The sequence below is a fragment of the Amphiura filiformis genome, unplaced genomic scaffold (genome assembly GCF_039555335.1).
Source record: "Amphiura filiformis unplaced genomic scaffold, Afil_fr2py scaffold_22, whole genome shotgun sequence".
NCBI lineage: Eukaryota > Metazoa > Echinodermata > Ophiuroidea > Amphilepidida > Amphiuridae > Amphiura > Amphiura filiformis.
In genome coordinates, this window is record NW_027305486.1 from 34,475 (window position 1) to 53,791 (window position 19,317).

Here is a 19,317-nt window from a genome sequence, read left to right on the forward strand (position 1 = left end):
TTTGATCCTTGGTGGGATAACTTTATCTCGTCACAAAATAAAATTGTAAACTAAGGCTTTGCCATCTAGATTTTAGAGGCTAGTGGTTAATCACTCGCTAAGCACGGTGCTTGTCGAGTGATCGAATCACTCTTTAGTGGTCGAATCACTCTCTAGGTCTGAAAGACCATCCTTACCAATATGGAACACTTACACAATGTTGACACCCTTCCGTTCATTTTTTTTCTTTTCTTTTCCCCTCTGAATCTCAATCTAAATTCGCCAATTTACAGCCTAATCCAAGATGCCGCTGAGTTCCCGCCGAGAACCGCGAAATCCGAGTGAAAATTTTTGAAAAAGATTGAGATTGAGAGGAGGTAAAGAAAAGAAAACAATCATGCTGCGAGGCAGTCTAAAACTTACCAAATAAATGTTATATTAATTGTTCTTACTCGCATATTGGGTGTTCTAAATAAATCTATAACTGACGATTGATGCTGCTCATTCTCAGCAATGATCTATGGTAGACAAAAAAGTATTGTGTAAAAACCTAATTGATGAAATTTATAGTCTGTTAGACAGTATGCTTTGCATTATGCAATATAATCATGTTCACAGTAGGCCTATTTTCCCTAAAACAGAAATAATTTTAGTAGAGACGAAAGTGTCACGTTATACTGAACCATGAAATGGTCTCGGCCTTTATTATTTGGTTTCTAAACTAACCGAGACCTGAACGAACGTAAACACGGTACGTACTTAAACGTGCGATGTCACATGATCATGCCGCTGTAACCAATCGGCGCTCTTGAATGGCACCAAATTGACACCTCTGCCCCAAATGGACACCGTTATAAGGGTACATACTACATTACTCAAACACTTACCATTTGTTTTTCATGTTCTTCAAATAAAGGTTCTGGTACTTTCCTTTGATTAACACGCGCAACATCTTTGATGATTTTCTCTGCGTCGTCAAATCGGCCACGGGATATAAGCCACCGAGGAGATTCCACTATTATGCTGTTACGATAATAATAAATAACACCAATTTTAATTAACGTTTCTAAATAGAAGCTAAATAGACATGAAATGTACAGGGTTTTTTATCCGCTTATTGTGGTTTTATATTCGGGTTTTTTTTACGCAAGTAAATTAATTAAATTAGCGCATACATCTTTCATCGAGCATGTGTTTAAAGTTGGAAATAAACAACATGCCTAATCGACGCTTCTGCCGGGCGCCACGGTTGACCGGTATTTGGATTGTGAACCCTCCCCTCACTATGCGATGTGATGTTTTCGCCAGCCCATAGGGCTGGTACTTGTTTCTGAGATGGGGTTTGTGTACACTAAAGATTAGCTAAGATTATAGCCTTCTTCTATTGGTATGAATTATTTTTTTTACTTCTCGTGGTGGAAATGTTTTTTGATGTCTGCTAATTCGATTTGCAAGGAAAAGAAAGTATGTTTCGCCGTTTCAACGAACGAAAACGATTGAGTATTGCCAAAGTTATGTTTGAATTAATTATGACTTAAAAAGTTATCATAGGTTAGGCCTACACATATAAACATAAACTTGTTCAGCAATCAGCATATCAAAAAATGACATGGTCAAAGCGGGGAATGATCACGAGGTCATATCAGTGGACTACTGAGCATAGCATGATGTTTGGTTGCCTGTGAGTGCATAATTGATATGTTGATAACAGATCTAATAATGTTGTAGAATCAAAATCTTCATTATATGGACCACATTGAAGTCAAAGTAATTATCTATCCTATCCTGTATCGTTTTATGGATAAAATTGACTCAAAATGTTATTGATGATATTATTGCTATCTTTAACATCAGTTTTGTCTTTTCAACGGAAAAATCCGATTGAAAATAAAGTTTTTAGGGCTAGCTATAATATTGAACAATATATCCCATATTTTGACATGCACTTATAGAAAATAAATAAATTATTGTCTTACTTTATAAATTATAAATACTGTAAAATGACACATAACTAAAGTGAGGCCAATTTCTATCTTTTTTATTTGATTCATAAAATTACATTCAACAAAATGATTGAAGACTGAGAAAACACACAATGCAGACTGTTACAGAATGGAGTAGGTTAGATGCCATGTCCATAGCTTTGCAGGAGTTTGGGACTAACAATCAACACATTCAAAAAAATACAGTTTAAAAGTGAAGATTGTAGTGAATGATCAGTCCTTTATCATGTGCTTGCCACTATCTACTTTATAATAAACTATACATTGCGAAATAATATAAAATTATTTTAAAATAAAATGTGCATGTAAGTTGAGTTAACATAGCGAATTAAAGGAGGATTTCGTGATCTTAGCATCCTCTTTTTATGAAATTTTCAGTACATATCCACGAAAAAGCCTATTCCCAAAATTTCAGTTGATTCCGATTTTGCGTTTGCGAGTTATGCATGATTATGTGTATTACACTGCTCCATAGACAATGCGTTGTAATTTCGTTTTGGTGCACCAGAACGAAATTCAAATTTCACGATATCTTTGCAAAACGAATTAATCTGCAAGAAATATTTTGTACATAAACATTATGTAGCCAGCGGTTTCCAGTGATATAAAAATCTCAACTTTTTTTGAGAAAAGTGGGGGGATGAGGGTGTGGATCACGAAATGTCCCTTTAACTAACAACTGCAGTGTATTTCTTGATTTTAATAATAAGCATGGGTAAAAAGCAGTAAAGACAACAATACAGAACAATTTGGAGTAATGAATTAAAGAGTTGACAGGAGTTATAGGAGTTAATGTTTTTTGCTGTTTCAGTGTGCATGTTCTCACCATTGATGGTTTGGTGAACTGTCATGTAACATGGATGTAAGCGTGATCCTAAAAATGCCTTTCACGGTGACCCAAACTATTTACAAGACCTCTTCTGCATTGAGGCTGGCCTTCCCTTTTAAAGGGAATTTTTATTGATTTTTAATTTGAGCAATGCTAACCGAATCGGCCGCGTGTATTTTTCTCGTTATAACATGACCAAAAAACCTAACCACACACAGTCATACATTATGAAGAAAGTTTTTTCGCAAGTTAGCAATCCGATATATGTTTTAAAATGTTGAAGACAGGATAACATTTTAAACAAAGCAAAGAACATGAAGAATGGTTTTACTCACAAAGCTAAAGGAAATATCAAAACAATTGGAACAGATATGACCAGCTGGAGAACGAACCAATCACGAATTAAGAACGCAAGCAGCGCTAAAACTAAGAAGCCAGCTGTGAAGAACAACTGCATGCCAATGCCTGTGATCGTCCGTTTGGAAGGACCCACGAATTCCGTACCTGTTGAAAAAAGAGTCAAGTTTTTATGCAACATGGTAAAGTTTGCAAATTTAAAGAAAATTCGTTCATGTTAAGCTTGGATTGTTTTCAGCCGCTGATAGAATTGGCATAACCAATGAATACCTTAATATTTACACCCCACACAGATACCAAGACTTGTTCCTAACTAACCGAGGACCCAGCACGCCCAAAGCTAAGCGCCAAACGCTGGACCGTAGTCAGAATGCTAATTAAACCAACCGAGATCTGATTCTACACCGGCAGGGAGGGTGGGTTAGTGTAGTGGTTTTCTCACTCGCTTCTCACGACTGTGGCCGGTTTCAATTCCCAGCTATTCCCCGCGGTACCACATGTGAGATTGGTTGCCGATCCATGCTCGTCCTCGCAAGTTTTTCTCCGGGTGCCCCGGTTGTCTTCCTGCATCTAAAATCGAACCTCTTCCCATATCCCTGTCCCCTCATATCCGGATGGCATTCCGTGAATTAAGTTGCTTCTGAGCACTACATGTATTGGGCTTAGCCTGGCTTCGGCCGAACGTCAGACGTGACAATTGACCTTCGCAACCAGATTCAGCTCGATCCCCGAGTTTCGAACGGGTTACAACGAGATTCGCTCCTTGTTGTCATGGTTGTCAGGTAAATTTCAAGCTAACTCATTTTTTCCACGCGAGCGTACAAACCCGCAACATCTCTTAACATGCTTAACATACTCGAACGCCTTATCGATTGAGCTAACTTGACCGCTAAATATCGCCTTGAACTAGCCTTAAATAACTCTACAATCATTATAATAGATTTATCAAACCTTCTTCATACTACTATCATGAACATGTTTGGCTATGATGTGTAGAATAATTCCATACCTAGCGTAAAAGCGGAGATAAATGTCCCCAAAGCGGCAGCTCCCACAAAGAATCGTAACACTATGAAAACGGTGAAATTGGGAGCAAACGCTGTAGCAATGCCTGCAACCAGGAAGAGTCCAGTGGCGATGAAATAGGCATAGTATCGGCCAATCCTGTGGTACGAAATAAAGAATACTTTATCATTAACAGTTAACGGGATTGGACTCCCGGGATTGGATCTCGACCATTTCCTGATATCGGGAACAGGGGAACGGTACGTATTATAGATTTACTGCTAAACAGCAATTGTGTGAACCCCTCAAACGTACAAAAATATAGGGGATTACTCAAGTGCTTGTGGAAATGAATCATAGTCTTATAGTCTTCATAGTACGGAGATTTAGCGTGATGAGTGAGCTACAGAGAGCGGCATACAGGGTTAGTTAATGGTGCAGTGTCGCGACGTATGTTCACCGTTCTCTATTTCAAGGTAATTCGCGCGTAACATGATTTTAACAAACAGAGGTATCACTGTTCGGTATTTCGCACAATTCATAACGATAATCGACGATACAGGCTGTTTCAAAATGATTGGAACCCATCAGTTTTGATGGTTATTGAAAAGCAGAATGCGGAATAGGGTCTTCTTAAAATGACCATAACTTATAGTTACATGACTGTTTATGACATTAATCAACAAATTATGTGGATCCTATGTGGTATTTAGACGTGGCAGTCATGTCTATATCACTGGAATATGATGTGTACCAATCATTTCGATACAACACGTACATAATAAAACTATGCTCCTACGATTTCTCTTGCCGTTGTGGTTGTTGTTGGTTGTTGTTGGTTGTGTTGTGTTTGATAGTTGTGCGTGGCAGTGGTGGCGTAGATGTTGTTGACGTCGGTGTTCTTGATGTTGTTGATGCAATTGATGTTATTGCTGTTGTTGTTGATAATAAAATTTTAACCTACCAATCACCAAGCATTCCAAATCCAATGGATCCTACAAGTACACCAACAAAATAGATGGACTGAGCTAAGTTGACTATCCCGGATGTTTTGCAAACCAAATCATACTGTTAGAAATAGAAACCAACTTTTATCAATAACTCTTTCAAAACTGTTTCTTTTCGAAAATAGATCGTATGCATAACCCTAGTAACATCTAACATTGTCACAACGTCATACAACGTTGTCACAAAGTCAACGTTGTTACAATATTGTGAAGTTGTATGTTACTACAACTTTTACACCGTTGTTATGTTATCACGGTTGTTTGATGGGATCATTTTCAAACAAAACATAATGTACAACCAAATTTTAGGCTTATCTAAAAGTGATATCATGCTAATGTATACAGATGCTTTTTTATTTTGAGTCATTCGCAACTTTAATTTCCCCTCTTTTACAAAATTATTCACTTTATAGCATTTTTAAAAGCTTTTTCGGATATAAAATGTGCCTATTAATGACAAAATTGGTGGCGCTATTTAGTTACTGGAAATTACTCTTTCAAGCTTTTAATACAAATAATTCCATATATTGTTTGATAAAATATGTTTGTAAAATTTCCTTGCCGCTGTTTTAATGGCAGTATTAATCACTTACCTCTTGCAAATAGAGAAATATGATTTAGGATAAATAGCGCCATCTATAGTTTGCATTTAGTTAATAATGAAGCCAATTCTATATTCAGGGAAGCATGTTAAAACGGACTGCGTATCACAGCGCCACCTTGAGTATACGGGTCACAAAACTGTATTCGTCTGTATGATGAAAACCTTGATAATTCGTCTTAAATTTTGCATAATGCCGAATAACGGATTACTATAAATCATTCCTATCTAATACGTGAAATGCTTTACGTGACCTGGGGGGGGGGGGGTGGTACACAATACAAATGACCATACGGGGGCGAACGTGGATAGCATTTTTTTGCATTTTGGTATATGAATGACCTCTTTTCTAGACCAATTTAGGTATATGGATCGGTCCTTTTTCAAATTTTTCTCAATTTTTTCGGAAAATAGCCCAATTTTGCCTCAATGTAGCCAAATTTTCTTAATTTTCCCAAAATTTTGGGGGAAAATTTGTGAAAAATAAAAACACATAACAAATTGGGTTTAATCTAGCCGGAAATTGTGACTTTTGGTATATCGATGGGACCAAATTTCTTGAAAAATTGGTATATTTATGAGCCCACTTTCAAATTCTCAGCCGCACACCCCTACTAAAACCAAACTTGAGTACCCCCCTCCCCGGTATGCGACTCGCCAAGAGCGACGAAGGTAAAAACGGCGTTGTTCTGTAAAAACGTTGACTTTTGCAGACAGAATAATACGAGATGCGGATGGTTTATAGGTGGATGATATTCGGCGATATGCGATGCTCATAATATATTTTACCTCAATGACGACTGTGTTCGAATACTGGGACGTATCATACAACCAACCCTCATCACATTCTAACGTGTCATTGGTATGATCTGTTGTGTCAATGCCTTCGAAGTGCGTGACAGAAAAGTAACATCATTAAAGAACGAAAAAAGTAGCAATACATTTATTGGTTTTTAAATTGTTAATTGTTATTCCCATCTTTAAATTGGTTGTCGGTTGTGTCCAATTGTGTCCCTTTTTAAGATTGGATGTAACCCTGGAATTAAGGAAACTTTTGGGCCTCTATAACCATGATAACTGCTAAATTGATGGTCTAAATTATATAAAAGTGGACATATTTAGAGTGGCTTGACGAATCCACCTGTGTGCCCAAATTTGGATAAAGATAGCTCAGATTCGCCGACGATATCCTTATCCTAAGCCGCACTCCCGGTCCCCGCACTCCGTGCATCCGCGGGTATTCATGCTTGTCGATGAACTTTAAAAACACCCCTTTATATATCTCATTTCGCGAAGTTTTTAGGGGAAAAACACCCCTTTTCTTAGCGATTTCGCGAATTATTTGCCCTTCGACAATGCCCCTATTTTCGCTAAAACGCGAACTATATTTCTAATATATCCTTTTCTGTCAGAAACGCGTAGGCTGCTCGATGAAAATACCCTTTTTTTTTCAATTTCGCGAACACGTGGTTTGAAAAAACACCCCTTTTTGTGTGTTTCGCGAATCGCGTTTCTTCATCTGAAAACACCCGCCCTTATTTCGCGAAATTTTCGACGAGCATGAATACCCGCGGATGCACGGAGTGCGGCCCCCGCACTCTACGGGAGCTTTAAGATCTTGCAGAAGAAAGAGCTCAATGTCAGTGTTATGGTTGTAGCACGAATTGCCATGAGCTCAAGAGCTCAATGTCAGTGTTCTGGTAGTAGCACGAACTGAGCTCAAGAGCTCAATGTCAATGTAAGGGTCGTAACACGAAATGAGATCAAGAGCACATGGTCAGAGTTAGTGGTCGTAGCATGAAATGAGATCAAAAGCACAGGATCAGAGTTAGGGTCGTAACACGAAATGAGATCAAGAGCACATGGTCAGAGTTAGTGGTCGTAGCATGAAATGAGATCAAAAGCACAGGATCAGAGTTAGGGTCGTAACACGAAATGAGATCAAGAGCACAGGATCAGAGTTAGTAGTCGTAGCACGAAATGAGATCAAGAGCACAGGATCAGAGTTAGGGTCGTAGCACGAAATGAGATCAAAAGCACATGGTCAGAGTTAGTGGTCGTAACACGAAATGAGATCAAGAGCACAGGATCAGAGTTAGGGTCGTAACAAGAAATGAGATCAAGAGCACAGGATCAGAGTTAGGGTCGTAACACAAAATAAGATCAAGAGCACATGGTCAGAGTTAGTGGTCGTAGCACGAAATGGGATCAAGAGCACATGGTCAGAGTTAGGGTCGTAGCACGAAATGAGATCAAGAGCACATGGTCAGAGTAACGGTCGTAGCACGAAATCAGATCAAGAGCACATGGTCAGAGTTAGGGTCGTAGCACGAAATGAGATCAAAAGCACATGGTCAGAGTTAGGGTCGCAGTACGAAATGAGATCAAGAGCACATGGTCAGAGTTAGGGTCGTACCACGAAATGAGATCAAGAGCACATGGCCAGATTTAGGGTCGTAGCACGAAATGAGATCAAGAGCACATGGTCAGAGTTAGTGGTCGTACCACGAAATGAGATCAAGAGCACATGGTCAGAGTTAGGGTCGTAGCACGAAATGAGATCAAGAGCACATGGTCAGAGTTAGGGTCGTAGCACGAAATGAGATCAAGAGCACAGGATCAGAGTTAGGGTCGTAGCACGAAATGAGATCAAAAGCACATGGTCAGAGTTAGGGTCGTAGGACGAAATGAGATCAAGAGCACATGGTCAGAGTTAGTGGTCGTAGCACGAAATAAGATCAAAAGCACATGGTCAGAGTTAGGGTCGTAGCACGAAATGAGATCAAGAGCACAGGATCAGAGTTAGGGTCGTACCACGAAATGAGATCAAGAGCACATGGTCAGAGTTAGGGTCGTAGCACGAAATGAGATCAAGAGCACATGGTCAGAGTTAGTGGTCGTAGCACGAAATGAGATAAAAAGCACATGGTCAGAGTTAGGGTCGTAGCACGAAATGAGATCAAGAGCACATGGTCAGAGTTAGGGTCGTAGCACGAAATGAGATCAAGAGCACATGGTCAGAGTTAGGGTCGTAGCACGAAATGAGATCAAGAGCACATGGTCAGAGTTAGTGGTCGTAGCACGAAATGAGATCAAAAGCACATGGTCAGAGTTAGGGTCGTAGCACGAAATGAGATCAAGAGCACAGGATCAGAGTTAGGGTCGTACCACGAAATGAGATCAAGAGCACATGGTCAGAGTTAGGGTCGTAGCACGAAATGAGATCAAGAGCACATGGTCAGAGTTAGTGGTCGTAGCACGAAATGAGATCAAAAGCACATGGTCAGAGTTAGGGTCGTAGCACGAAATGAGATCAAGAGCACATGGTCAGAATTAGGGTCGTAGCACGAAATGAGATCAAGAGCACAGGATCAGAGTTAGGGTCGTAACACGAAATGAGATCAAGAGCACAGGATCAGAGTTAGGGTCGTAACACGAAATGAGATCAAGAGCACAGGATCAGAGTTACGGTCGTAGCACGAAATAAGATCAAGAGCACATGGTCAGCGTTACGGTCGTAGCACGAAATGAGATCAAGAGCACATGGTCAGAGTTAGGGTCGTAGCACGAAATGAGATCAAAAGCACATGGTCAGAGTTAGGGTCGTAGCACGAAATGAGATCAAGAGCACATGGTCAGAGTTAGGGTCGTACCACGAAATGAGATCAAGAGCACATGGTCAGAGTTAGGGTCGTAGTACGAAATGAGATCAAGAGCACATGGTCAGAGTTAGTGGTCGTACCACGAAATGAGATCAAGAGCACATGGTCAGAGTTAGGGTCGTAGCACGAAATGAGATCAAGAGCACATGGTCAGAGTTAGGGTCGTAGCACGAAATGAGATCAAAAGCACATGGTCAGAGTTAGGGTCGTAGCACGAAATGAGATCAAGAGCACATGGTCAGAGTTAGGGTCGTAGCACGAAATGAGATCAAGAGCACATGGTCAGAGTTAGGGTCGTAGCACGAAATGAGATCAAGAGCACATGGTCAGAGTTAGTGGTCGTAGCACGAAATGAGATCAAAAGCACATGGTCAGAGTTAGGGTCGTAGCACGAAATGAGATCAAGAGCACAGGATCAGAGTTAGGGTCGTAGCACGAAAGGAGATCAAGAGCACATGGTCAGAGTTAGGGTCGTAGCACGAAATGAGATCAAGAGCACATGGTCAGAGTTAGGGTCGTAGCACAAAATGAGATCAAAAGCACATGGTCAGAGTTAGGGTCGTAGCACGAAATGAGATCAAGAGCACATGGTCAGAGTTAGGGTCGTACCACGAAATGAGATCAAGAGCACATGGTCAGAGTTAGGGTCGTAGCACGAAATGAGATCAAGAGCACATGGTCAGAGTTAGTGGTCGTACCACGAAATGAGATCAAGAGCACATGGTCAGAGTTAGGGTCGTAGCACGAAATGAGATCAAGATCACATGGTCAGAGTTAGGGTCGTAGCACCAAATGAGATCAAAAGCACATGGTCAGAGTTAGGGTCGTAGCACGAAATGAGATCAAGAGCACATGGTCAGAGTTAGGGTCATAGCACGAAATCAGATCAAGAGCACTTGGTCAGAGTTAGGGTCGTAGCACGAAATGAGATCAAGAGCACATGGTCAGATTTAGTGGTCGTAGCACGAAATGAGATCAAAAGCACATGGTCAGAGTTAGGGTCGTAGCACGAAATGAGATCAAGAGCACAGGATCAGAGTTAGGGTCGTACCACGAAATGAGATCAAGAGCACATAGTCAGAGTTAGGGTCGTAGCACGAAATGAGATCAAGAGCACATGGTCAGAGTTAGTGGTCGTAGCACGAAATGAGATCAAAAGCACATGGTCAGAGTTAGGGTCGTAGCACGAAATGAGATCAAGAGCACAGGATCAGAGTTAGGGTCGTACCACGAAATGAGATCAAGAGCACATGGTCAGAGTTAGGGTCGTAGCACGAAATGAGATCAAGAGCACATGGTCAGAGTTAGTGGTCGTAGCACGAAATGAGATCAAAAGCACATGGTCAGAGTTAGGGTCGTAGCACGAAATGAGATCAAGAGCACATGGTCAGAGTTAGGGTCGTAGCACGAAATGAGATCAAGAGCACATGGTCAGAGTTAGGGTCGTAGCACGAAATGAGATCAAGAGCACATGGTCAGAGTTAGTAGTCGTAGCACGAAATGAGATCAAAAGCACATGGTCAGAGTTAGGGTCGTAGCACGAAATGAGATCAAGAGCACAGGATCAGAGTTAGGGTCGTACCACGAAATGAGATCAAGAGCACATGGTCAGAGTTAGGGTCGTACCACGAAATGAGATCAAGAGCACATGGTCAGAGTTAGTGGTCGTAGCACGAAATGAGATCAAAAGCACATGGTCAGAGTTAGGGTCGTAGCACGAAATGAGATCAAGAGCACATGGTCAGAGTTAGGGTCGTAGCACGAAATGAGATCAAGAGCACAGGATCAGAGTTAGGGTCGTAACACGAAATGAGATCAAGAGCACAGGATCAGAGTTAGGGTCGTAACACGAAATGAGATCAAGAGCACAGGATCAGAGTTACGGTCGTAGCACGAAATAAGATCAAGAGCACATGGTCAGCGTTACGGTTGTAGCACGAAATGAGATCAAGAGCACATGGTCAGAGTTAGGGTCGTAGCACGAAATGAGATCAAAAGCACATGGTCAGAGTTAGGGTCGTAGCACGAAATGAGATCAAGAGCACATGGTCAGAGTTAGGGTCGTACCACGAAATGAGATCAAGAGCACATGGTCAGAGTTAGGGTCGTAGCACGAAATGAGATCAAGAGCACATGGTCAGAGTTAGTGGTCGTACCACGAAATGATATCAAGAGCACATGGTCAGAGTTAGGGTCGTAGCACGAAATGAGATCAAGAGCACATGGTCAGAGTTAGGGTCGTAGCACGAAATGAGATCAAAAGCACATGGTCAGAGTTAGGGTCGTAGCACGAAATGAGATCAAGAGCACATGGTCAGAGTTAGGGTCGTAGCACGAAATGATATCAAGAGCACATGGTCAGAGTTAGGGTCGTAGCACGAAATGAGATCAAGAGCACATGGTCAGAGTTAGTGGTCGTACCACGAAATGAGATCAAGAGCACATGGTCAGAGTTAGGGTCGTAGCACGAAATGAGATCAAGAGCACATGGTCAGAGTTAGGGTCGTAGCACGAAATGAGATCAAAAGCACATGGTCAGAGTTAGGGTCGTAGCACGAAATGAGATCAAGAGCACATGGTCAGAGTTAGGGTCATAGCACGAAATCAGATCAAGAGCACATGGTCAGAGTTAGGGTCGTAGCACGAAATGAGATCAAGAGCACATGGTCAGATTTAGTGGTCGTAGCACGAAATGAGATCAAAAGCACATGGTCAGAGTTAGGGTCGTAGCACGAAATGAGATCAAGAGCACAGGATCAGAGTTAGGGTCGTACCACGAAATGAGATCAAGAGCACATAGTCAGAGTTAGGGTCGTAGCACGAAATGAGATCAAGAGCACATGGTCAGAGTTAGTGGTCGTAGCACGAAATGAGATCAAAAGCACATGGTCAGAGTTAGGGTCGTAGCACGAAATGAGATCAAGAGCACAGGATTTGAGTTAGGGTCGTACCACGAAATGAGATCAAGAGCACATGGTCAGAGTTAGGGTCGTAGCACGAAATGAGATCAAGAGCACATGGTCAGAGTTAGTGGTCGTAGCACGAAATGAGATCAAAAGCACATGGTCAGAGTTAGGGTTGTACCACGAAATGAGATCAAGAGCACATGGTCAGAGTTAGGGTCGTAGCACGAAATGAGATCAAGAGCACATGGTCAGAGTTAGTGGTCGTACCACAAAATGAGATCAAGAGCACATGGTCAGAGTTAGGGTCGTAGCACGAAATGAGATCAAGAGCACATGGTCAGAGTTAGGGTCGTAGCACGAAATGAGATCAAAAGCACATGGTCAGAGTTAGGGTCGTAGCACGAAATGAGATCAAGAGCACATGGTCAGAGTTAGGGTCGTAGCACGAAATGAGATCAAGAGCACATGGTCAGAGTTAGGGTCGTAGCACGAAATGAGATCAAGAGCACATGGTCAGAGTTAGTGGTCGTAGCACGAAATGAGATCAAAAGCACATGGTCAGAGTTAGGGTCGTAGCACGAAATGAGATCAAGAGCACAGGATCAGAGTTAGGGTCGTACCACGAAATGAGATCAAGAGCACATGGTCAGAGTTAGGGTCATAGCACGAAATGAGATCAAGAGCACATGGTCAGACTTAGTGGTCGTAGCACGAAATGAGATCAAAAGCACATGGTCAGAGTTAGGGTCGTAGCACGAAATGAGATCAAGAGCACATGGTCAGAGTTAGTGGTCGTAGCACGAAATGAGATCAAAAGCACATGGTCAGAGTTAGGGTCGTAGCACGAAATGAGATCAAGAGCACAGGATCAGAGTTAGGGTCGTACCACGAAATGAGATCAAGAGCACATGGTCAGAGTTAGGGTCGTAGCACGAAATGAGATCAAGAGCACATGGTCAGAGTTAGTGGTCGTAGCACGAAATGAGATCAAAAGCACATGGTCAGAGTTAGGGTCGTAGCACGAAATGAGATCAAGAGCACATGGTCAGAGTTAGGGTCGTAGCACGAAATGAGATCAAGAGCACATGGTCAGAGTTAGGGTCGTAGCACGAAATGAGATCAAGAGCACATGGTCAGAGTTAGTAGTCGTAGCACGAAATGAGATCAAAAGCACATGGTCAGAGTTAGGGTCGTAGCACGAAATGAGATCAAGAGCACAGGATCAGAGTTAGGGTCGTACCACGAAATGAGATCAAGATCACATGGTCAGAGTTAGGGTCGTAGCACGAAATGAGATCAAGAGCACATGGTCAGAGTTAGTGGTCGTACCACGAAATGAGATCAAAAGCACATGGTCAGAGTTAGGGTCGTAGCACGAAATGAGATCAAGAGCACATGGTCAGAGTTAGGGTCGTAGCACGAAATGAGATCAAGAGCACAGCATCAGAGTTAGGGTTGTAACACGAAATGAGATCAAGAGCACAGGATCAGAGTTACGGTCGTAGCACGAAAGGAGATCAAGAGCACATGGTCAGCGTTAGGGACGTAGCACGAAATGAGATCAAGAGCACATGGTCAGAGTTAGGGTCGTAGCACGAAATGAGATCAAAAGCACATGGTCAGGGTCGTAGCACGAAATGAGATCAAGAGCACATGGTCAGAGTTAGGGTCATACCACGAAATGAGATCAAGAGCACATGGTCAGAGTTAGGGTCGTAGCACGAAATGAGATCAAGAGCACATGGTCAGAGTTAGTGGTCGTACCACAAAATGAGATCAAGAGCACATGGTCAGAGTTAGGGTCGTAGCACGAAATGAGATCAAGAGCACATGGTCAGAGTTAGGGTCGTAGCACGAAATGAGATCAAAAGCACATGGTCAGAGTTAGGGTCGTAGCACGAAATGAGATCAAGAGCACATGGTCAGAGTTAGGGTCGTAGCACGAAATGAGATCAAGAGCACATGGTCAGAGTTAGGGTCGTAGCACGAAATGAGATCAAGAGCACATGGTCAGAGTTAGTGGTCGTAGCACGAAATGAGATCAAAAGCACATGGTCAGAGTTAGGGTCGTAGCACGAAATGAGATCAAGAGCACAGGATCAGAGTTAGGGTCGTACCACGAAATGAGATCAAGAGCACATGGTCAGAGTTAGGGTCGTAGCACGAAATGAGATCAAGAGCACATGGTCAGACTTAGTGGTCGTAGCACGAAATGAGATCAAAAGCACATGGTCAGAGTTAGGGTCCTAGCACGAAATGAGATCAAGAGCACATGGTCAGAGTTAGGGTCGTTGCACGAAATGAGATCAAGAGCACATGGTCAGAGTTAGTGGTCGTAGCACGAAATGAGATCAAAAGCACATGGTCAGAGTTAGGGTCGTAGCACGAAATGAGATCAAGAGCACATGGTCAGAGTTAGGGTCATAGCACGAAATCAGATCAAGAGCACATGGTCAGAGTTAGGGTCGTAGCACGAAATGAGATCAAGAGCACATGGTCAGATTTAGTGGTCGTAGCACGAAATGAGATCAAAAGCACATGGTCAGAGTTAGGGTCGTAGCACGAAATGAGATCAAGAGCACAGGATCAGAGTTAGGGTCGTACCACGAAATGAGATCAAGAGCACATGGTCAGAGTTAGGGTCGTAGCACGAAATGAGATCAAGAGCACATGGTCAGACTTAGTGGTCGTAGCACGAAATGAGATCAAAAGCACATGGTCAGAGTTAGGGTCCTAGCACGAAATGAGATCAAGAGCACATGGTCAGAGTTAGGGTCGTTGCACGAAATGAGATCAAGAGCACATGGTCAGAGTTAGTGGTCGTAGCACGAAATGAGATCAAAAGCACATGGTCAGAGTTAGGGTCGTAGCACGAAATGAGATCAAGAGCACATGGTCAGAGTTAGGGTCATAGCACGAAATCAGATCAAGAGCACATGGTCAGAGTTAGGGTCGTAGCACGAAATGAGATCAAGAGCACATGGTCAGATTTAGTGGTCGTAGCACGAAATGAGATCAAAAGCACATGGTCAGAGTTAGGGTCGTAGCACGAAATGAGATCAAGAGCACAGGATCAGAGTTAGGGTCGTACCACGAAATGAGATCAAGAGCACATAGTCAGAGTTAGGGTCGTAGCACGAAATGAGAACAAGAGCACATGGTCAGAGTTAGTGGTCGTAGCACGAAATGAGATCAAAAGCACATGGTCAGAGTTAGGGTCCTAGCACGAAATGAGATCAAGAGCACATGGTCAGAGTTAGGGTCGTTGCACGAAATGAGATCAAGAGCACATGGTCAGAGTTAGTGGTCGTAGCACGAAATGAGATCAAAAGCACATGGTCAGAGTTAGGGTCGTAGCACGAAATGAGATCAAGAGCACATGGTCAGAGTTAGGGTCGTAGCACGAAATGAGATCAAGAGCACATGGTCAGAGTTAGTGGTCGTAGCACGAAATGAGATCAAAAGCACATGGTCAGAGTTAGGGTCGTAGCACGAAATGAGATCAAGAGCACATGGTCAGAGTTAGGGTCGTAGCACGAAATGAGATCAAGAGCACATGGTCAGAGTTAGGGTCGTAGCACGAAATGAGATCAAGAGCACAGGATCAGAGTTAGGGTCGTACCACGAAATGAGATCAAGATCACATGGTCAGAGTTAGGGTCGTAGCACGAAATGAGATCAAGAGCACATGGTCAGAGTTAGTGGTCGTACCACGAAATGAGATCAAAAGCACATGGTCAGAGTTAGGGTCGTAGCACGAAATGAGATCAAGAGCACATGGTCAGAGTTAGGGTCGTAGCACGAAATGAGATCAAGAGCACAGGATCAGAGTTAGGGTTGTAACACGAAATGAGATCAAGAGCACAGGATCAGAGTTACGGTCGTAGCACGAAAGGAGATCAAGAGCACATGGTCAGCGTTAGGGACGTAGCACGAAATGAGATCAAGAGCACATGGTCAGAGTTAGGGTCGTAGCACGAAATGAGATCAAGAAAGCACATGGTCAGAGTTAGGGTCGTAGCACGAAATGAGATCAAGAGCACATGGTCAGAGTTAGGGTCGTACCACGAAATGAGATCAAGAGCACATGGTCAGAGTTAGGGTCGTAGCACGAAATGAGATCAATAGCACATGGTCAGAGTTAGTGGTCGTACCACAAAATGAGATCAAGAGCACATGGTCAGAGTTAGGGTCGTAGCACGAAATGAGATCAAGAGCACATGGTCAGAGTTAGGGTCGTAGCACGAATTGAGATCAAAAGCACATGGTCAGAGTTAGGGTCGTAGCACGAAATGAGATCAAGAGCACATGGTCAGAGTTAGGGTCGTAGCACGAAATGAGATCAAGAGCACATGGTCAGAGTTAGGGTCGTAGCACGAAATGAGATCAAGAGCACATGGTCAGAGTTAGTGGTCGTAGCACGAAATGAGATCAAAAGCACATGGTCAGAGTTAGGGTCGTAGCACGAAATGAGATCAAGAGCACAGGATCAGAGTTAGGGTCGTACCACGAAATGAGATCAAGAGCACATGGTCAGAGTTAGGGTCGTAGCACGAAATGAGATCAAGAGCACATGGTCAGAGTTAGTGGTCGTAGCACGAAATGAGATCAAAAGCACATGGTCAGAGTTAGGGTCGTAGCACGAAATGAGATCAAGAGCACAGGATCAGAGTTAGGGTCGTACCACGAAATGAGATCAAGAGCACATGGTCAGAGTTAGGGTCGTAGCACGAAATGAGATCAAGAGCACATGGTCAGACTTAGTGGTCGTAGCACGAAATGAGATCAAAAGCACATGGTCAGAGTTAGGGTCCTAGCACGAAATGAGATCAAGAGCACATGGTCAGAGTTAGGGTCGTTGCACGAAATGAGATCAAGAGCACATGGTCAGAGTTAGTGGTCGTAGCACGAAATGAGATCAAAAGCACATGGTCAGAGTTAGGGTCGTAGCACGAAATGAGATCAAGAGCACATGGTCAGAGTTAGGGTCATAGCACGAAATCAGATCAAGAGCACATGGTCAGAGTTAGGGTCGTAGCACGAAATGAGATCAAGAGCACATGGTCAGATTTAGTGGTCGTAGCACGAAATGAGATCAAAAGCACATGGTCAGAGTTAGGGTCGTAGCACGAAATGAGATCAAGAGCACAGGATCAGAGTTAGGGTCGTACCACGAAATGAGATCAAGAGCACATAGTCAGAGTTAGGGTCGTAGCACGAAATGAGAACAAGAGCACATGGTCAGAGTTAGTGGTCGTAGCACGAAATGAGATCAAAAGCACATGGTCAGAGTTAGGGTCCTAGCACGAAATGAGATCAAGAGCACATGGTCAGAGTTAGGGTCGTTGCACGAAATGAGATCAAGAGCACATGGTCAGAGTTAGTGGTCGTAGCACGAAATGAGATCAAAAGCACATGGTCAGAGTTAGGGTCGTAGCACGAAATGAGATCAAGAGCACATGGTCAGAGTTAGGGTCGTAGCACGAAATGAGATCAAGAGCACATGGTCAGAGTTAGTGATCGTAGCACGAAATGAGATCAAAAGCACATGGTCAGAGTTAGGGTCGTAGCACGAAATGAGATCAAGAGCACATGGTCAGAGTTAGGGTCGTAGCACGAAATGAGATCAAGAGCACATGGTCAGAGTTAGGGTCGTAGCACGAAATGAGATCAAGAGCACAGGATCAGAGTTAGGGTCGTACCACGAAATGAGATCAAGATCACATGGTCAGAGTTAGGGTCGTAGCACGAAATGAGATCAAGAGCACATGGTCAGAGTTAGTGGTCGTACCACGAAATGAGATCAAAAGCACATGGTCAGAGTTAGGGTCGTAGCACGAAATGAGATCAAGAGCACATGGTCAGAGTTAGTGGTCGTAGCACGAAATGAGATCAAAAGCACATGGTCAGAGTTAGGGTCGTAGCACGAAATGAGATCAAGAGCACAGGATTTGAGTTAGGGTCGTACCACGAAATGAGATCAAGAGCACATGGTCAGAGTTAGGGTCGTAGCACGAAATGAGATCAAGAGCACATGGTCAGAGTTAGTGGTCGTAGCACGAAATGAGATCAAAAGCACATGGTCAGAGTTAGGGTTGTACCACGAAATGAGATCAAGAGCACATGGTCAGAGTTAGGGTCGTAGCACGAAATGAGATCAAGAGCACATGGTCAGAGTTAGTGGTCGTACCACAAAATGAGATCAAGAGCACATGGTCAGAGTTAGGGTCGTAGCACGAAATGAGATCAAGAGCACATGGTCAGAGTTAGGGTCGTAGCACGAAATGAGATCAAAAGCACATGGTCAGAGTTAGGGTCGTAGCACGAAATGAGATCAAGAGCACATGGTCAGAGTTAGGGTCGTAGCACGAAATGAGATCAAGAGCACATGGTCAGAGTTAGGGTCGTAGCACGAAATGAGATCAAGAGCACATGGTCAGAGTTAGTGGTCGTAGCACGAAATGAGATCAAAAGCACATGGTCAGAGTTAGGGTCGTAGCACGAAATGAGATCAAGAGCACAGGATCAGAGTTAGGGTCGTACCACGAAATGAGATCAAGAGCACATGGTCAGAGTTAGGGTCATAGCACGAAATGAGATCAAGAGCACATGGTCAGACTTAGTGGTCGTAGCACGAAATGAGATCAAAAGCACATGGTCAGAGTTAGGGTCGTAGCACGAAATGAGATCAAGAGCACATGGTCAGAGTTAGTGGTCGTAGCACGAAATGAGATCAAAAGCACATGGTCAGAGTTAGGGTCGTAGCACGAAATGAGATCAAGAGCACAGGATCAGAGTTAGGGTCGTACCACGAAATGAGATCAAGAGCACATGGTCAGAGTTAGGGTCGTAGCACGAAATGAGATCAAGAGCACATGGTCAGAGTTAGTGGTCGTAGCACGAAATGAGATCAAAAGCACATGGTCAGAGTTAGGGTCGTAGCACGAAATGAGATCAAGAGCACATGG

The 19,317-nt window shown here is 43.1% G+C and overlaps 1 protein-coding gene across 1 annotated transcript in view; it reads right to left on the minus strand.

Moving 5' to 3' along the window:
• LOC140143509 (organic cation transporter protein-like) overlaps positions 1 to 19,317 on the minus strand; it is a 34,527-nt gene that overhangs the window by 3,069 nt on the left and 12,141 nt on the right. Inside the window, exons 3-8 of the mRNA XM_072165340.1 lie at positions 6,571 to 6,665; positions 5,138 to 5,241; positions 4,178 to 4,332; positions 3,147 to 3,315; positions 861 to 1,002; positions 403 to 485 (exon numbers count right to left, since the gene is read on the minus strand). Of these exons, the coding sequence (XP_072021441.1) occupies positions 403 to 485; positions 861 to 1,002; positions 3,147 to 3,315; positions 4,178 to 4,332; positions 5,138 to 5,241; positions 6,571 to 6,665 (748 nt within the window). The remainder of the gene's footprint in view (positions 1 to 402; positions 486 to 860; positions 1,003 to 3,146; positions 3,316 to 4,177; positions 4,333 to 5,137; positions 5,242 to 6,570; positions 6,666 to 19,317) is intronic.